The 18,708-nt window shown below is 42.3% G+C and overlaps 2 protein-coding genes across 18 annotated transcripts in view; one reads left to right on the forward strand and one right to left on the reverse strand.

Moving 5' to 3' along the window:
- The window catches only part of RPRD1B (regulation of nuclear pre-mRNA domain containing 1B), a 77,015-nt gene extending 75,842 nt beyond the window's left edge, over nucleotides 1-1,173 (reverse strand). For 6 of the 17 annotated variants that reach the window (XR_009535258.1, XR_009535255.1, XR_009535254.1 and 3 more), the window contains exon 1: nucleotides 634-1,170. Coding sequence is in view for 2 of the 17 variants with exons in the window: in XM_060123026.1 (XP_059979009.1) it covers nucleotides 634-784 (151 nt within the window). In the remaining 15 variants the exon portion in view is untranslated. Of the gene's footprint in view, nucleotides 1-633 lie in introns of all 17 variants that reach the window. The other 11 variants (XR_009535262.1, XR_009535266.1, XR_009535263.1 and 8 more) reach the window with 4 other exon arrangements.
- Nucleotides 1,174-1,277: 104 nt separating this feature from the next.
- The window catches only part of TTI1 (TELO2 interacting protein 1), a 43,182-nt gene continuing 25,751 nt past the window's right edge, over nucleotides 1,278-18,708 (forward strand). Inside the window, exons 1-4 of the mRNA XM_060123023.1 lie at nucleotides 1,278-1,322; nucleotides 9,504-9,562; nucleotides 12,866-12,978; nucleotides 15,405-17,747. Of these exons, the coding sequence (XP_059979006.1) occupies nucleotides 15,446-17,747 (2,302 nt within the window). The 5' untranslated portion in view covers nucleotides 1,278-1,322; nucleotides 9,504-9,562; nucleotides 12,866-12,978; nucleotides 15,405-15,445. The remainder of the gene's footprint in view (nucleotides 1,323-9,503; nucleotides 9,563-12,865; nucleotides 12,979-15,404; nucleotides 17,748-18,708) is intronic.

An 18,708-nucleotide genomic window follows, 5' to 3' on the forward strand; every position in this document is an offset into this window, starting at 1 on the left:
AGGCAAGGTCTAGGTGGTGCGGCCCCTTGACTTCTCTGCAAGGGCAGTGACCGTACCCACTTCCCAGGGCAGTGCTGAGGACTAAGTGCGAGGATATACATAAGGTCCTAGCACAGTGACTGGCACAGAATAAAGGCTCTGGAAGTGGCAGTTACCCTTGTCCTCTTTTGACAGATGAGAAAACAGAGGCTTAGAGAGAAGAAACTTGCCCGATATCACTCAGCTAGCAAGTGACTGAGCCAAGGGCTCGATCTAGGTAATCTTACTCCGAATGCCCAGCAACTGCCTGGCACACAACAGGCTAAGGCCTGTACCCTCCACCAGGCGCTCAACGCTGCCGAGAGAATAATGGTCACAAGTGTCAGGAGGAGCCGGAGAGGAAAGCGGCTGGGTTAACTGGGAGTCCTGAGCCCCGGTCGGTGGAACCTCAGACAAGTACCTTAAACCTTCCCAGGCCTCGGTTTCCTTCTCCGAGAAATGGGGATAACACTGTCTCCAACCTCAGAAGCGCAATCAATCACAGGTCCAGGCCTGGAAAGCCAGGCTCAGCTAAGCAGCTAGAGGGGCCTCGGGACGGGGTGCGGGAGAGGGCTACCCGGGAGGAGGACCCATGGGGGTAGAGGGAGTGTTTACCTTTGCGGAGCTCGCGGTGCCACACCGAGACGATGGGTCCCGCGTGCTTGCGGTGGTGGATGAGCCACAGGGAGAGGGTCTGCACGCTCTGCTGAGAGTTGCTCAGCTCTGAGAGCTTCTTCTCCAGCGCCGACTCGGAGAAGGAGGACATGGTGGCGGCGGTGAGGCCCGGCAGGGATCGGCCTGGGCCGCCCAGTGCGGCGGGGAGAGCGATGGCACGAGGCCGGAACCTCACCTGGCGGCCTGCGGGACTCTTTATGACTGACAGACGGCCGGGGGGCCAGGAGGGGGAGGGGATGGGTCTCCGCAGTAACAGCCGCCCGCGCCGCCGCCACAAGATGGCCACCGACCTCTCACCCCGCCGCGAGAGCAGGGTCAAAGGGCAAGGGCCGGAGTGGCGGGGCACCGGGGGGGGGTCAGAGTGTAGTAAAACACCCCTCCCGTGGCGAATGCCTCTTTGAATCTCGCTCGGAGCACTCCGAAAGCGACAGACAGGGAAAAAGGCGCACTTCGGCGGCCTCCGGAAGGCGCTTTGACCGCTCGCGCCCGCACGCCGGCGCAGTGAGTGTCACCGGAACCCTTTCTCCCGCTCCCGCAGAACCTTTCTGGCGCGGTGCGGCGCGCGAGTTACGCGTCACTTCCGGCGCGGCAGAGGAGGTGCGAGAGTGAGGGAAAGGCTGGAAGACGAGGTAAGGGAGAGTGGCGCGTAAGAGAGGGAGACAGCAACCGCGAGCCCTTAGAGGGGGATCCTGAGGGGATGCTGAGGCAGAGAGATCATGACCTGGGAATGGAACGGGACCTTTCTCCCTCACCTGGCAGGCCCCAGCAGCACTCTTCCTCTGTACGTGTCCTGCTCTCTGGCCGCCCCCCATAAAAAGCTTTTTTTGGTTCTGCCAAGCCACCCACGTGCACTTTTCACGCCTCCACGCCTTGGCTCTTGCTGTTCTTTTTCCAAAGGTGACGCCCCCCTTCTCACGCGGTGGGCTCCCACTAGGCCTCCAGGACCACCTTTAGTGGCCAGTTCCAATGTTTAGTCTGTGACAGGACCGCCGTCAAACACACCCTTGTGCTCCCGGCTCAGTTGGTTGTTGTATTCAGGGAATTACAGGCTGCCTTCTGGGGGTTCATTTGACTATTGCTCAAATTTAAGTAATACATGTTAACTTTGTGGGGGAGTGGGGTAAGGAAGTCAGTGGGTTCGTTGACCTCCTTTAAGAAACACTATTTGAGACTCTATCCTTTAACTGTTTAAAAAGTTTTAAATTCCAATTATCACATCAGCAGAGAAATTTGTTCTTCTAACTGCTGTGGTGTGGTGGTAGGGAGTTAGGTTATTGTAGACATAGTAGAATTTTTAAATGTCCTGATCATAGTGGAACTGACCAGTTGTGGGCAGATTCCAGTTAGGAGGCACTGTACTAGTTGATGCCTGTTTTTGCTCATACTGCACTGTTCTTTGCTTAGGTGCTTTTCCTCCTTCAGAATGGAATCATCATAATCAGAGCCAACATAACGAGCTGCTGCTATGGGCTAGACGCTGTGTTTTCACATAGTGACTCGTTTAATACAACAAAGCTATGCAATAGGTATTATGTTATTCCCATTTGGCAAATGAGGCTGAGGGAGCTTGGGTGACCTACCCAAGATCACATAACTAAGGTTAGAGGGAAGGGACTCTACTTTATCTTTTTTACCCCAGCACCTTATTCGTAGCTGACTGGGTGAATTAATATAAAACAAGTGAATAGCTTAAAATCACTGTCAATATCTAGTCATAATTATAACCTAGGGCCTTTGAGTCCAAATCTAGGCCATCTTTCTGTATTAAGTAACAGTGTCATATACTGAGCACTTTTATACCAAGTCACTGTGTATTAAGCACATTATGAACATTCTTTTATTTAATCCTTACAACAGTCCTGTGGGGTATGGGTTATTATCAGTATTTGACAAATGAGAAAACATTAAACATGGGTGAGTAATCAATGTCACTTGGACACAAGAAATGACAGAACCAGGAATCAAATCAAGGTTATCTTATCCCAAATTCTTCACTCCCGAGCCAGTGGTTGATTTATTCATTCAGCCGATAATTTTTGAGAACCTATGTCTGAAGCACTATTCTAGGCAAACAGACAGAATCCATGTCCTGGGAAGCTTACCTTCTGCAGGGGAAGATAAACATGTGTGTAAAATGAGCCCGAAAGTTATGAATGCCTTGAATAAAAATAAAGGGAGGTATGAGGAATGCACGTATGGGCGGATAGGCGTGCATTAGTGAGGTCAGAGAACGCCTCACTGATATGGTGACATTTGATCACAGCCTTCATAGCATAGCCCTATGCTATGTGGTGAATGTTCCAGGCAGAGGGAAAACTAAGTGCAGAGTCCTGAGGTCAGACCATTATTGGCATTTTCAAGGACCAGCAAAGAGGACAGCTCAAGTGATGTGAACCAGAAGGCTAGAAATGAGCTTAGAAAAGTTGCCAGGGACCATATCGTGTGGGGGACTATAGGCAATAGTAAGGACTTTGGATATTCCTCGGAATGAAACAAGAGTCCATTGGACCATTTTGAGCAAAAGAGGAGCATGTGGCTATTAAGTAGAAAATAGACAGTAAGGGTGCAAAGGTAGGAGCAGGAGGACTATGCTGTTGTGATAACTCAGGTGAAAGGAAGACTCAGACCAGGGTGGAGGTTGTGAGAAAGGGTCAGATTCTGGGGATATTTTAGAGGAGGAGATCACAGGATTAACTGACAGCATAGGTATGAGGTATAAAAGAAGCAAGAGCTTATATGGCCCTAAGGGTTTTAGCCTAAGCAACCATAAGAATGGAGTTTGCATGTATGTACTGAACTGTGGGAAGAGCTGGTTTGGGTAGTAAGAGCAGGAGTTTAGATTTGTATATGTCTAATTGGAAATGCCTGTCCAAGTAGAGGTATCTCATAGGCAATTGGGTTTATGGGTCTGGAGCTCAAGGGAGAGATCTGAGGTAGAGCTATAAATGTGGGAGTCATAGGGGGAACAGGTATAGAAAGAAAAGAGGCCCAGTGACTAAGTCCTAGGACACTTCAACATTTAGAGGTCAGAAAGATGAGGATGATATAATCATGTGATTTATCTTCTTTAGCCTGTTAATATTAATAACAGTGATTGATTTTCAAATATTGAGCCAGCCTTACATCCCTGAAATTTAGTCCTACTTTGTCATGGTGTGTAATTCTTTTTACATACTGCTAAATTATATTTCCTCATATTTTGTGTGGGATTTTGGCATCTATATTCATGAGGGAAATTGGTCTGCCGTTTTAAAATTTTTTTATATTATCTTTATTGAGTTTTGGTATCAGGGTAATACTAGCTTCATAAAATGGATTGGAAAGTGTTTCTTCTTCTTCCATTTCTAGAACATTGTGTAGAACTGGTGTTAATTTTCTTTAAATGCTTGGTAGAAATCTGCAGTGAAACCATCTGGGCCTGAAGGCTTCTTCTTTCTTTTTTCTTTGATTTTGGGAGTCTTTAAATAATAAATTCAGTTTCCTTATAAGGCTGTTCAGTAATCTATTTCAGCTTGTGTGAATTGTGGTAGTTTGTATTTTTTGAGAAATTTGCCATTTCATCTGTCAAATTTATGTGTATAAAATTATTTGTAGTATTCCTGTATTATCCTTCAATATCTGCAGTCTGTAGGACTGGTATTGGTAATTCCTCTCTCTCTCCCTCCTTCCCTCCTTCCCTCCCTCCCTCCCTCCTTCCCTCTCTCCCCCTCTCTCTCCCTCTCTCTCTCCCTCTCCCTCCCCCCACCCCCATCAGTCTAGTTAGAAGCCAATTTTATTGATCTCTGTAAACCATTTCTTTGGTTCATTGATTTTCTCTATTTTTTGTTTTAAACTTCAATTCCTGCTCTGATTTTTATTATTTCTTCCTTCTGCTTGCTTTGGATTTATTTTGCTTTACTTTATTTTATTTTATTTGTCTTTTTCTAGGTTCTTGCTGTGGGAGTTTAGATTATTGATATTCATTTAAGAGCTTTCCTCTTTTCTAATATATATATATATTTAATACTATAAATTTCCCTTTCAGCATGGCTGTACCTACGTCTTACAAATTTTGATTTGTTGAACTTTTATTTTCACTCATTTCCATGTATTTTGTAAAAATTTCCCGTGACATTTCCTCCTTGGTCCATGAATTATTTAGAAATGTGTTGCTTAATTTCCAGGTGTGTGAAGATTTTCCTGTTCTCTCTCTATTAGTAATTTCTAGTTTGATTCCATCGTGGTTAGGGAACACACTGTATGATTTTAGTTCTTTTAAATTTGTTGAGGTTTATTCTGTGGTCCAGGATATGGTCTATCTTGGTGTGTGTTCTGTGGATACTTGAAAAGAATGTATATCCTACTGTCAATAGTATTCTGTAAATGTCAATTATGTAAATGTTGGTTGGTGTAGTTGAGCTCTTGTGTTATAATTGCTATTCTATCAGTTGTTGAGAGAGGAATGTTGAAGTCACCACCTATACTTGTGGTGACCACCTATACTTTTCCTTTCAGTTTTATCCATTTTTGCTTCACACATTTTGCATCTCTGTTTTGTGCATACACACTTAAGATTACTATGTCTTCTTCATAGATTTACCCTTTAATCATTATATAATGTCCTTCTTTGTCTCTGGTAATTTTTTTGCTCTGAAGTCCACTTTATCTGATATTAATATAGCTAGTCTTGCTTTCCTTTGATTAATGTTTATATGATAATATCTTTTTCCATCTTTTTACTTTCAACCTGACTATATCATTATGTTTGAAGTGAGTTTCTTGTAAACAGCATGTAGTTAAGTCATATTTTTTAACCAATTCTGACAGTCATTTTTTATTGGTGTATTTAGACATTTTATATTTAATATAATTATTGATATGTTAGAGGTTAAGTCTGAAATTTAATTCTTTTGTTTTCTGTTTGTTCTGTTTTTTTGTTTCTCCATTTTCTTTTTTTCTCCAGACTTCCTTTACTTGAACATTTTTTAGAATTCCATTCAATTTATCTATAGTGTTTCTGAGTGTATCTCTTTGTATAACCATTTTAGTGGTTCTTCTAGGTATCATATTATGTGTATATAACTTACTTTTGACAGGTCTAGTGAAGTATATGTACCTTACTTCCTTTATGTCTCTTTACCCTTTCCTGTTTATATTTGTCTGAAATATTTCCTCTAGATACATGTAGAACCACATTAGTCAGTGTTATAATTTTTGCTTTAACTATCAGACACAATTTAGAAAATTTAAAAGAATAAGAAAAACCTATTGTATTTATACATATTTTTATTTACCATGTTCTTTCTTCCTCTTTGATGTTCCAAGATTCTTTTTTTTTTTTTTTTTTTAACATTTCCTTTCTGTTTAGAGAATTTCCTTTAGCCATTCTTGTAGAGTAGGCCTGCTGGTGACAAATTCTCTTAGTTTTCCTTCATCTGAGGATATCTTTCCAGTTCATTCCTCTTTTTTTTTTTTCCTGATGGACATGTTTGCTGGGTATAGGATTCTGTGTTGACAGTTCTTTTTTTTTTTTGAGCACCTGAAAATTATTGTGTTGCTTCCTTCTGGCCTACATGGCTTCTGAGGAAAAATCCAGTGTCATTCAAATAGTTTTTCCCGTATCGGCAAGGTATCATTTTTCTCTGGCTGCTTTCAAGATTTTTTGTCATTTGTTTTCACAACTTTTAATTTTAATTATAATTGGTACAAATTTCTTTGGGGTAATCCTGTTTAGAGTTCACTCAGCTTCTTGAGTATATAGATTTATCTCTCTTGCCAAATTTGGGGAGCTTTCAGTGCTTTGAGTACTTTTTCAACCCTGCCCTTTTTCTTCTCTCATTCTGGGATGCTTAAATCATTTGTTATAGTCCCATAGGTCCCTGAGCCTCTTTTCAGTCTGTTTTCTCTTTGTTGTTCAGATTGAGTAATTTCTCTTATTCTGTCTTCCATGTTACAAATTCTTTCCTTTGTCCCCTCCATTCTCCTGTTGAGCCCATCTGCTGAGCTTTTTATTTGTTATTGAATTTTTCAGTTCTAAAATTTGTTTCTTCTTTGTATCTTCTATTTCTTTCCTGAGGTTTTCTGTTCTTTTGTTTTAAACAAGTTCATAATCGCTTATTGAAGCATTTTCATCACAGCTGCTTTAATAACTTTGTCAGGTAATTCTAATGTCTCTGTCATCTTAGTGTTAACGTATATTGATTGATTTTTCTTTTTTTATTCATTTGGAGATCTTCCTGGTTCTTGGGTATGGTGAGTGATTTTTGACTGGACATTTTTGTATTATGTTCTAAGATTCTGGACCTTATAGAAGTCTTCTTTTTAGTTGGCTTCCTCTGAAACCACTCTGGCAGGATAAGGCAGGGGTGGGGTGGCCAACCTTGTTACTTCCAAGTGTAGGTAGAAGTCCAGATGCCTCACTCAGCCTCCTTTGACACCCATGAGGGAGGGCTCCTAATTACTGTTAGGTAGAAGTGGGAGTCCTGTCTCCCCACTCCTACTTAGCCTTCTTTTTCTTTGTTCCCCCCATCTTTATTGAGATACAACATTGTAAAAGTTTAAGATGTACAATGTAACGATTTGATACACATATCAGTGTATATATATTGAGAATGATTACCACAATAAGGTTAGTTAACACCTCCATCACCTCACAAAATTACCCTTTTGTGTGTGTGGTAAGAACATTTGAGATCTACTCTACTCTTTTAGCAACTTCATGGATCATCAGACTGACCTTGCAAACTTTTATAATAGATTCCCAAAACATACCTGTTCCACCCCACCCGCAACATAGATTCTGATTCAGTAGATCTGGTGTGAGGCCCAGGAATCTGTACTTACATTGTTTCCCCTTGGTTCTGATAAACAGTTGGGTTGGAAACCTCTGGTGTAGTGAAAAGAATGCATACAGCCTTTGGAGTCACACAGGCTTGACGTGAATCCCACTGCTTGCTGTGTAACCTTGGGCATCACTTAATCTGTCTGAACCTTGTGTTACTCAGCTTGTAGACAAGGAATTTATTTATGTACATTGCCTAGCATATGGTGGGTTTTTTCAACAAATATTAATTCTCTTCTTTCTAGTCAAGAACTTGTGTTGGCAATTCTTTTATTTAAACTCCTATTTCTGGGATCTAAACCCAGTCTTTCTACCATGTGCTAGTTAATTCAAAGTTAGAAGTTTTAGAGATCATCTTATCCACCAAGTTTATTTTATGTTGAAGAAACTAAAATTCATGGAAACCACAGATCAGGTACTGTCAGAGCCAGGACTATCACCCAGATTGTCAGATTCCTGTTCTCATACTTATTCTGTCTGGAAACACCCTAAAAATGGGCTGGCATACAGTCAAAATCTAGAACTATGATTGCCTCCTGAGAGTGAATCTAGTAAGATCCTCCTGTAATGGATGAGATCAACTACCTGTAGGAATAACTCACCCCAGGAGAAGAAGAGGATGGTGGGTTTTTCCCAGACTCCAGTTCACACATATCTGATATCAAAGATCCACCAAAGAGAGCCAGACCTTGGTCTATGGTGATTGATTCAACAAGCATTTATTGAATGCCTGCTCTTTGCTGGAAGCAATAAACAAAACTGTCAACTATTACTGCCCTCATAGAGCTTATATTTTAGTGGGAAGAGAGAGACAATAAACAAATAGGTGGATAACTTGGTTTGACAGATGGTACTAAATGCTATGGAGGAAAATTTCAAAGACAGGGGAAGGAGATTGGGAGTGCAGGGCAGGAGAGGAGTGAGGATGGGTTGCAGTTTTAAATTGGGGTGATCAGAGAAGGTCTCCCTCAGAATTCACATTTGAGTAAAGCCCTGAAAGATGAGAGAGCAAGCCGTGAGGATATATCGTGGAACAGCAAGTTACAAAGGCCCCGAGCAGGTGGTTTCATCAGAACATCACCCCTGTGTGAGGCATGGCTCACTTGCCATGATGATGTCTCCCTCTCGTCTCTGCCTTTATTAGGGGCTACAACTTTTCTGCTTTCTGGCCTTTGCTTGTGAGGTATTGTTCCTTGAACAGCCTTCCCATGCAGCCCCAAGTGTGTAGTCCCCCCACCCCAACATAAATCCTCCTCCGTCCATGAAGCCTTCCCTTTTGGTGTTCATTCTTTTTCTAAGTTCCTTTTGTACTTCTTGGGTTTTTCCTCCCTTTTTCACTTTTTAACTATATGATACAATAAGTACCTTGTGGTCTAGTGTCTTATCTTTTAAGTGTCTGTAAAGTATAGCACCTACAGATTGTCCCGTTTGTCTGCACCACCTGGATGCCATGGCCCAGGGATCTTACACAGCCCATTCCTGTGAAAAGGCAGAAAGAGATGGGAAGGAGGGGAAGAAGCTGCCAGGGGAATGGGTTCACTCAAGCACTCCGATTGCAGCTCTCTTCCCCCACCTCCCCAGTGACTGCTTTCTATGACCGCGGAAGGGGTTCACTGAACTCAGAAAGGGTTAGAGTCAAGAACTGGTTTATATAGTCACTGTCTGTCACAGTTGAACTCTGGGTTGTTTTCTCTGCTCACCCTGAGAATCAGCTTGTTCTGAAAGCCTCATCCCAGTACCACTTTCTGGGCCAGAATACGCCAGTTGCTGTCAGTTATATAAACATCAAACTTTGCAGTGCCACTTTAATCAGTGTTGCATTTTATCGGAATAGAATCTAGGACTCCTATGCTTCTAAATCTCTGAGAAGTTCCTTCTGTAATCGACATATTGTCACACAGGTGTGATTTCATGACCATCCCATAAAGGTATATGATTGCCTTTTATAGTCATGCCATACTAGCAATTTGTTATACTCTCTTCCTTACAGAAAGCTGGTTTATGTATTTCTGAGCCCGTAACCCATTCTTTTGAAGATCTCCAATTGTGGTAAGTCTTCATCTGTATAGTATCCCATTGGGAGAATATACTACAGTTTATCCATTCTACTATAGATGTGCATTTGGGTAGTTTCTTTGTGGGGACAGTTGTGGATAGTGTATTCCAGAACACATCTATTGGTAAATTTATGTATGCATTTCTGTTAGGTACATACCAAAGAATGTGATTACTAGATCATAGAGCGTATGTATGTTTACCTTTAGCCTAAGGATTTTCCAAAGTAGTTGTATCAATTACACTCTTACCAGCATTGAATGAGAGTTTTGGTTGTTTTACATCCTTGCCAACGCCTAGTATTTTCTCTTCCTTTTTCTTTTTTTCCCCTTTTTTTTCAGCTTAGCCCTTCTGGTGGGTGTGTAATGGTATTTTGTTGTAGTTTTATATTGGATTTTCCGGAGCAGTGATGTTAATGTCTTTTCATGTGTTTATTGGCCATTTGGATATCCTCTATTGTGGTATGCTTGTTCAACTTCTTTTCCATGTTTCTGTTGGATTGTCTTTTTCTTAATGATTTATAGAAAATCTTTTATATTAACTTCAATGTAGTCCAATTTATCATTTTTTTTTATGGTTAGCTCTTTTCTGTGTCCTGTTTAAGAAATCTTTGGCTACTCCAAGATTACAAAGACGTTCTTTGTTTTCTTCAGAAAGCTTTGTTATTTGACATTCCATGTTTAAATCTAGTATGAGATGTAATCAAGACCTATATATTTTTTCATATGGATAGCCAGGTGGCACAGTACCTTTAATTGAAAAGACCATTCTTTCACAGTTGATTTCAGTGTCAACTTTGTCAGGTATGTGAGTCTATATATGGAGTCTCTGTTGTATATATGGGGACTATTTCTGGACTCTATTCAGTTCCACTAATCTGTTTGTCTTTCTTTTTGCCCTTTAATTATTGTATCTTTACAGTAAATCTTGAAATCAGATAGTGTAAAACTTCACCACCAAAATTTACCAATTTAATTCCTCTTCTTCAAGATTGTCTTTGCTATTCTAGGTTGTTTGCATTCCCATATCAATTTTAGAGTCGTCTTATAACTTTCTATAAAAATGCTGCTGGGGTTTTGATTGGGATTATGTTGATTCTATACCAGCGGTTCTTATCCAGGGCGATTTTTGCCCTACACAGGACATTTGGCAGTATCTGGAGACGTTTTTGGTTGGTACTCTTGGGGGAGTGCTACTGGCATGTTGGGGACAGAGGCCAAAGATGCTGCTAAATATCTGACAATGCACAGAACAGCTCTCCACCAACAAATTATCCAGCCCAAAATGTCAGTAGTGCCACTGTTGAGAAACTCTGAATTCATGTAATCAGTGTTTCAATTGGGCTTCTGTCCACCATCTTATTAAGTATTTGTTTTCTGTTTGACCCACCAGTTTTGCTTCCCTTTTTCTCATTTTTCACCTTTTGGATCAATCAGAAGTACTAATTATCCCATTTTTACTACTGTCTGAACTTTTATAGCTCTTTTGGAGTTTACCCTATAGATTTCAACATGCATTCTTGACAATCTAATACAGATTTTTTTTATCACTTCCTGATACTGCTAGACTCTTAATACACTTAACTCCTTTTATACTATCCATGCACCTTTTGTGCATTATTGTCTCGCATTTTACCTTCAGTTGTGAAAGAGTTTTATAGGGTGTAAAATTCAAGGTTGGTAGTTACTTTCCTTTCACACTTCAAAGATGTCATTCTGTTGTTTTCTGGATTTCATCATTTCTTTAGAGAAGTTGCCTGTCACTTCTGTTGCTGCATTACTTTTAAGATTTTTCTCCATACTTTTGGTTTTTCAGCAGTTTGACTATGATGTGTCTGTGTGTGTTTCTCTTTGTATTGTCAACTTGGGCTTTGCTGAGCTTCTTGAATCTGTGGGTTGATCTCTTTCATTTGTTTGGACATTTCTCAGCCATTTGTCCCCCAGCAGCGGCCTTCTCTCAGAAGTCATGTATTTTGAGATCCCTGAAGACTACGGTTTTGCATATAGGACTCCAGTCCTATATGACCACATTAAAAGCGTCGTGGTTTCTTTTTCCTCAGTGACAGCCCTCAGCCTGGGCCTCTTCGTAATCCTGAGCCATGTCCGGGATCAGCAAATGGAAAACAAACAAACAAACAAAAAAACCCAACTATTGATTGTTGACTCACTGTGAACTTTCATCCTTCACTAGAGTATTAGTTCATCTGGTCTTTGTTGCTTCTGCAACTATTTGATGCTTTAAGAAACGCTTTTTATAATTTATCTGGTTTCTCTAGTTGTCACCAGGAGTATTGGCCTGCCATACCCTACTGTATCCTACTTGAAAGGAGAATCTGTACAGATGTTTCTGACTGCTTATCATATACCAGATGCCCTTGTAGGTTCTAGGTGTAGGATTGCCCAGTCTAAAGTAGGTAAAACAGGCATATACAAAATAATTCAGCATGCTAAATACTGTAATAGCAGTGTGTACAGTGGTAGGAGAAAGGAGGAGAATATGAAATAGCACTACCTGTTTAGGAAATTGCAAGTTTTATAATTTCACATGGTTGCAGTTTCAAGTTCAAGGGGTGAAGCAGTGCGAAATGAGGTTGATGAGACAGGCAGGGGCCTGATGGTGCAGGGCCCTGTATGCCATGGTAGAAAGGTGTCTGTACTTTAGGCAGGCTACAAAGAGCAGGTGAAGGATTTTAAACATGGAAAAGAGTGATCCAGATTTTTGTTTTAAAAAAATTACTTACATGTCAGTGTGAAATATGGATTCAAGAAGGGCAAGCACACAGGGCAAGGGTGGCCAGAGAAGAAACCATTACGGTCAGTCCAATATCAAATAGATGATTATCATCCTCAACAGCTTTGAAAGATGTTGAAGGGGTAGAACTGATGAAATTTAGGGAACAGTGGAATTAAGAGGGAGGTGAAAAAAAGCAGAGAGGCTAAGGCGTCTAGCCCAGGTGAGGACCATAAATCACAAAGGGAATACAGAAGAAAGCGGATAAGTTCAGTTTGGCACAGGTTGTGTTCTCACCTCACTTGCTGTATTACAGTTTTTGTCATATAATCTGAGAACATAGTTCAGGGGACCCTAGGTTATTGTCTTGAAACTCCTGAGATAAATAAGAGAGATGCAGAGCCCCCGGCCATCGCCTTCACCCCAGCTTTAACCAGACCCTCTGATTTTATCTGTTTTACGTGCTGGGCTTCCACTTAAACGTTTTATTTGAAGAAAGTTTTCCATGCTAAAAGAAAAAAAAGTTACTCAGCAACGTTTCCTTCTTCATTCATCTTCCCATTTTAGGTCTGTTTCAAGTCACTTCTTGTTTGAATGGAGTCCTCTGGTAGGACATGTGGTGCTACCCTCTCTGAATCCTCACATATGGCTCTTCACCCTGACAGCTGAATATCTTTGCTGTAAGTAGGGTTTGGGGGCCACAATCCTTTATTTGCAGTCAGTAGATGCTCTTCCACTGTCTTCTATTGCAAATGAGAAGTCCAAAGCCGGTCTTTTTCCTTTGTAAGTTATTTGTTGTTTCTTCCTGAAGACATATGTGATTTTCTTTTCCGTTTATCTTTTAGTGTACAGGAATTTTACCACAATTTGACTATGTGTGTATCCTTCAGTCTTTTCAATCTCCAGATAAATACTTTTGCAGCTCAGAGAAATGTTTCAGTTATTTATTTGTTTTAGCTCCTCCATCTGTTCCTTTTTTTCCTTCCAGAATTCCCAGCTATTTATATGTGGATTCTCCCAGATCTGTGCTCCAAGTCTCACATTTTCCATCTCTTTGTGTTTTTGCTCAGAGTTTTAAGATAGCTCTACTTGATCTTCCCAGCCACTAACTATTTGGATCTCAGCAATTAACCGCCTTTTTTTTTTTTAATCAATTGAGCTTTTTTAGTGTGGAAAGACATGTTTTTAAATTCTAAGAAATATCTTTTGTCTTGTAATTGAATTTCCTTATTGGTCTTAATTATTTTTCATATTCTTGTCTGTCTCCTTTAGCATTTCTGTTAAACTAAGGTTCACCACCTCAGGGGTGCTATATTTGCATTTCCTGCTCCTGACTGTTGGGTCCCATTAAGTGGTTACTTCCTTTGCTTCTGTTGTTCTAAATACTAGTACCTTGGGCAAGGGGTGGCACAGTAGCCTCGGGATCATCAGTGTGTGAGCTGGTGCTGATAGGGTGTCAGTAGTCCCTGGCCCAGCTTTCTGGCCTCCACACCTGGCATTTTGCTAGTCTGGAATAGGGAAAATTTGAGCTTCTTCCCTTCCCTGGCTTCTTGAGGGTCACAGACCAGGAGATATCCCCCCAACGAACCTCACAGAACAGCATTGCCTTTCCTCTCATGGAGTTCTGTGGACCAGACTCTGTCCCGGGTATGAGAGCCTGATTGTTGCCCTGGAGCCCTCTCCTGACCCATGGAGGATATCCAGCACCAGCTCTCTCTCTGGGCTGAGCAGGTCTTGCCCACACCCACCAGGCACCACTTGCCTGCCAGCACTACTGGGGACAGCGAGAAGCAGCGGACACTTTCTTGTCATCATCTGTTCAGAAGCCCCCAGCAAATAGAGCTGAGACAGAGAGAGAGAGAGAAGGAGACACCACCAGACTAGGTGATCTCTAAGCCTCCATCCGGTACCAGTGTTTTACAGTTGTGCATGTTTAATGGTCTCCGGCTTCAACTCAGTCCTCAGTACCCTTGGGCCATACTTTTGTGTCTTCCCAGCATGCTCTGCTTCCCCAAAGGGAATATTTGAGAATTTTATTTCTCTCCTCAAGCCCTCTGTTTACCCGTCTTCTTATTCGCTATCAGTCCATGACTTTGCATTTCCCCTCACAGAGAAAAGAGCCTCTTCTCTGTGAGGGGAAATGCAAAGTCATGGGCTGATAGCCCACGTGTAAAGTCACACAGCTCCTTCACTTACCTATAAACCTGTCTCCTTTCACTGCCTGCCTGCCATCCACCTCTCCATCCTGCTCAAATCTCTCTTCTCCCATGGTCTCTGTGATAGTGTGCGCTCCTGGTTTTCCCATTTCTCTGGCCACTCCCTTTCATTTTGTTTTGCTTTCAGTCTCACCCAGCTCTGAGTCTTCTCCTGTATTACTGGCTGCCAGGGGGTCTTTTCAATGCATAAAGTTGTTCCTATCACCTCTGCTTGAAATCTCTCTATGACAAGAACAGGCAAAATTAGTCCAGGCTGATAAAAGTCAGAGTAATGGTTACCTCTGGGCAGGGGAAATAGGAATTGATTGCAAAGGGGCATGAGGGAGCCCTCCAGGGTGCTGGAAATATTATATATCTTATTTTGGGTAGTGGTTCTGTGAGTCTCTGCGTACATTAAAATTCACTGAGCTGCTATGTTAAGACTAGTGCCTTTCGCTCTATGTATATTATACCTCAAGTTAAAAAAGACAAAACCTTCAGTGGTTCTCCATCACTATCACAGGTTAAAATCCATACTCCTTAGAATAGCCCACAGGTTCCAATTCACTCCTCCCTGGAGTCTTGGCTCAAGCATCTTCCTCCTGTGAAACCCACCCTGGCTTTCTGAGTGTTATGACGCATACGTCTTCTATACTCACGTAGGACCACAAGCACAGGCCTAGCCTAATTCTTAAGAGACTGTGTTGTAACTGTACATCTGCTTCCCTCCCTGGACTGGGAGCTCCCTAAGACTAGGAACCGGCTCTTTTCCGTTCCATTGCTCCCCTAGCACTGTGTGGAGTGACTGGTACATAAGCCCCCACTGAATGTCTGTTGAATGAATGAGTGCAAGTTCACTTTGTATTTTCTTTGAGCTTGGCCTTCTTTACTGAAAAGTCTCCTCCCTCCAGCCTGCAGGGTGTTTGCTCAGTGAGAGGAAGCCTGTTGCACAATGGCGGTTTTTGATACTCCAGAGGAGGCCTTTGGCGTCTTGCGTCCCATCTGTGTTCAGCTCACAAAGACCCAGACAGTGGAGAATGTGGAGTGTCTGCAGGCACAGTTACAAGTCGTGAGTGACTCTGCCCTTCAGGAACTTCAGCAGTACATCCTCTTCCCTTTGCGATTTACCCTGAAGACCCCGGGCCCCAAAAGAGAGCACTTGATCCAGAGTGTGGTAGAATGCATCACCCTTGTCCTCTCTTCAACGTGTGTGAAGGAACAAGAACTTCTCCAGGAACTCTTTTCAGAACTCTCTGCTTGCCTGTATTCACCCAACTCTCAGAAACCTGCAGCTGTGTCAGAGGAGTTGAAATTGGCTGTGATCCAGGGCCTCAGTGCATTAATGCACTCGGCTTATGGGGACATCATTCTGACTATTTATGAGCCCTCCATTCTGCCTCGTTTAGGATTTGCTGTATCTTTATTGTTAGGCCTAGCAGAACAGGAGAAATCAAAACAAATTAAAATGGCTGCCTTAAAATGTTTACAGGTTCTACTCTTTCAATGTGAGTGTCAAGACCATCCAAGGTCCTTGGATGAACTTGAGCAAAAGCAGCTGGGGGATTTGTTTGCTTCTTTTTTACCTGGCCTCTCAACTACACTGACCAGGATCATCACAGGAGACTTTAAACAAGGGCACAGCATTGTCGTGTCTTCCCTAAAGGTCTTTTACAAGACAGTGAGCTTCATTATGGCTGATGAACAGCTCAGAAGAGTCTCAGAGGTCCGAGAAAAGCCTGCCGTGGAGCACAGAGTAGCGGAGCTGTTGGTTCACAGGGAAGCCAATTGGGTAAAAAATACCGGCGACAGGTTGACTGTCCTTATTAAAAAGATAACTGAGTGCGTTTCAGTTCACCCACACTGGAAGGTGAGGCTGGAAGTGATAGACTTTGTCGAGGCCCTTCTCTTGAAGTGCAGTCAGTCACTGGTCGAATCGGCTGGTCCCCTTCTGAAGGCTCTGGTGAGTCTGGTAAATGATGAGAGTCCTGACGTCCAAGCCCAATGCAATAAAATTCTGAGACGTTTTGCAGATGAGAAAGTCGTGGTGGGCAGCAGAGCCTTTGCTGACATCTTGTCAGAAAACCTGCACTCCCTTGCCACGTCCCTTCCCCGCCTGATGAACTCCCAAGACGATCAGGGCAGATTGTCTACTCTCTCCTTGTTACTCGGGTACCTGAAACTCTTGGGCCCCAAAGTGAACTTTGTCCTCAACTCTGTGGCCCATCTCCAGCGCCTTTCCAAAGCGCTTATCCAAGTTCTGGAATTAGATGTGGCCGACGTCAAAATCATTGAAGAGCGGCATTGGAACTCTGAGCATCTGAGCACTTCTCCAGAGACTTCCGCCTCACGGCCGTGGGCTCAAATGCAGAGGAGATATTTTCGCTTCTTCAATGACGAGAGGGTTTTCCTGCTCTTGAGGCAGGTTTGTCAGCTTCTTGGTTTCTATGGGAACCTCTACTTGCTCGTGGATCCCTTTATGGAACTGTACCACGAGTCTGTGGTTTACCGGAAGCAGGCCGCCATGATCCTAAATGAACTGGTTGTAGGGGCTGCTGGGTTAGGGGTAGAGAATGTTCATGAAAAACACATTAAAACAAACCCAGAGGAACTGAGGGAGATCGTGACATCAATACTTGAAGAATACACAAGCCAAGAAAACTGGTATTTGGTCACTTGCCTGGAAGCTGAAGAGGTGGGAGAGGAGCTGACGATGATGCAGTCAGGCATTCAGGCCCTCACTTCTGGTGCACACACCTACCAGGCTACCTCTTCTCCCACTTTCTCAAAGCCAAGTCCCACGATCTGCTCCATGAACAGCAACATCTGGCAAATATGCATCCAGTTGGAAGGGATTGGCCACTTTGCACACGCACTAGGGAAAGACTTCCGTTTGCTCTTGATGTCAGCCCTCTATCCAGTCCTGGAGAAAGCTGGAGACCAAACCTTGCTTATCAGTCAGGCGGCCATCAGTACCATGATGGACATTTGCCAGGCTTGTGGCTACGACTCCCTGCAGCAGCTGATCAATCAGAATTCAGACTATTTGGTAAATGGGATCTCTTTAAATCTGCGTCATCTATCTCTCCACCCGCATACCCCGAAGGTCTTGGAAGTCATGCTACAGAACTCAGATGCTAGCCTGCTCCCTTTGGTGGCAGATGTGGTTCAAGATGTCTTGGCTACCCTGGACCAATTTTATGATAAGAGAACAACTTCCTTTGTCAGTGTACTGCATGCCCTGCTGACAGCATTAGGTACATTGAGAGCCCTTTTTTAATGCTGATTGGAGGGAAGGACTAGTATCCTTGTTCATCTAACTGTTTTTTTCTTTGGTTGGGGTTATGCTATGGAGGACGTTATTTGACTAGGTGTCTGTCTGGTCCCACATGTTACGGTAGAGTTCCATTGCTTATGTTTTTATACTTTTAATAATCTCTACCATCTATTGAACCCCTGCTCTGTCCCAGGGACATAAACCCTGCAGACTAAATGTAAACATTATTTTGCAGGTAAGGAAAACTAAGGCTCAGTGAGCTCCTACTTAGCCAAGGTCACACAATAAGGAGGAAAGTCAGGATTTATGACAATTTTGTTCTTTTCAATATACCAGACTGTTTCTGACAATATTTAGAGTTAGCAGTGTCTATGCTAATGGAGAACAGGGCTAACTTAAATTATTCAGTCCACAGATAATCTAGAACAGTACTGTCCAATAGACCTTTCTGTGATGATGGAACTGTTCTATATCTGTTCTGTCCAATATAATAACTACACGTGGCTAGTGCAGCTGAGGAACTGAATTTTTTATTTTTATTTAAATAGCCACATGTAGCTAGCTAGTGACTACCATGATGGACAGAGCAGGTCTAGAAACTTTCTTTTAACCTTTTAATTGTATGAGGTGGTTTGAATTTCTCTACTTCCCTTTCACCCTGTTGGGTGTCTGTTGGAGGTGTTAACCCACCATTAAAATGGCAAAGTTTTGGACTATAAGAAAGAGAATCCCTTCACTGGATAGTCAATCTTCGAATGAAAAAAAAAAAAAATATATATATATATATATATATATATGAGCTATATACATGAGTTCCTTTTATCCAAAGAGCATACCTCCAGTATTTATTTCAGTACTTCTAATAGCCGCCAAAGTAGGTGGAAAGGTCACTGACCTCATTTTGTCAGCTGAAAAAGCTAAGACCATGTAAGAAAGTTTCT

Source organism: Lagenorhynchus albirostris, chromosome 15 (genome assembly GCF_949774975.1).
Source record: "Lagenorhynchus albirostris chromosome 15, mLagAlb1.1, whole genome shotgun sequence".
NCBI classification, from domain to species: domain Eukaryota; kingdom Metazoa; phylum Chordata; class Mammalia; order Artiodactyla; family Delphinidae; genus Lagenorhynchus; species Lagenorhynchus albirostris.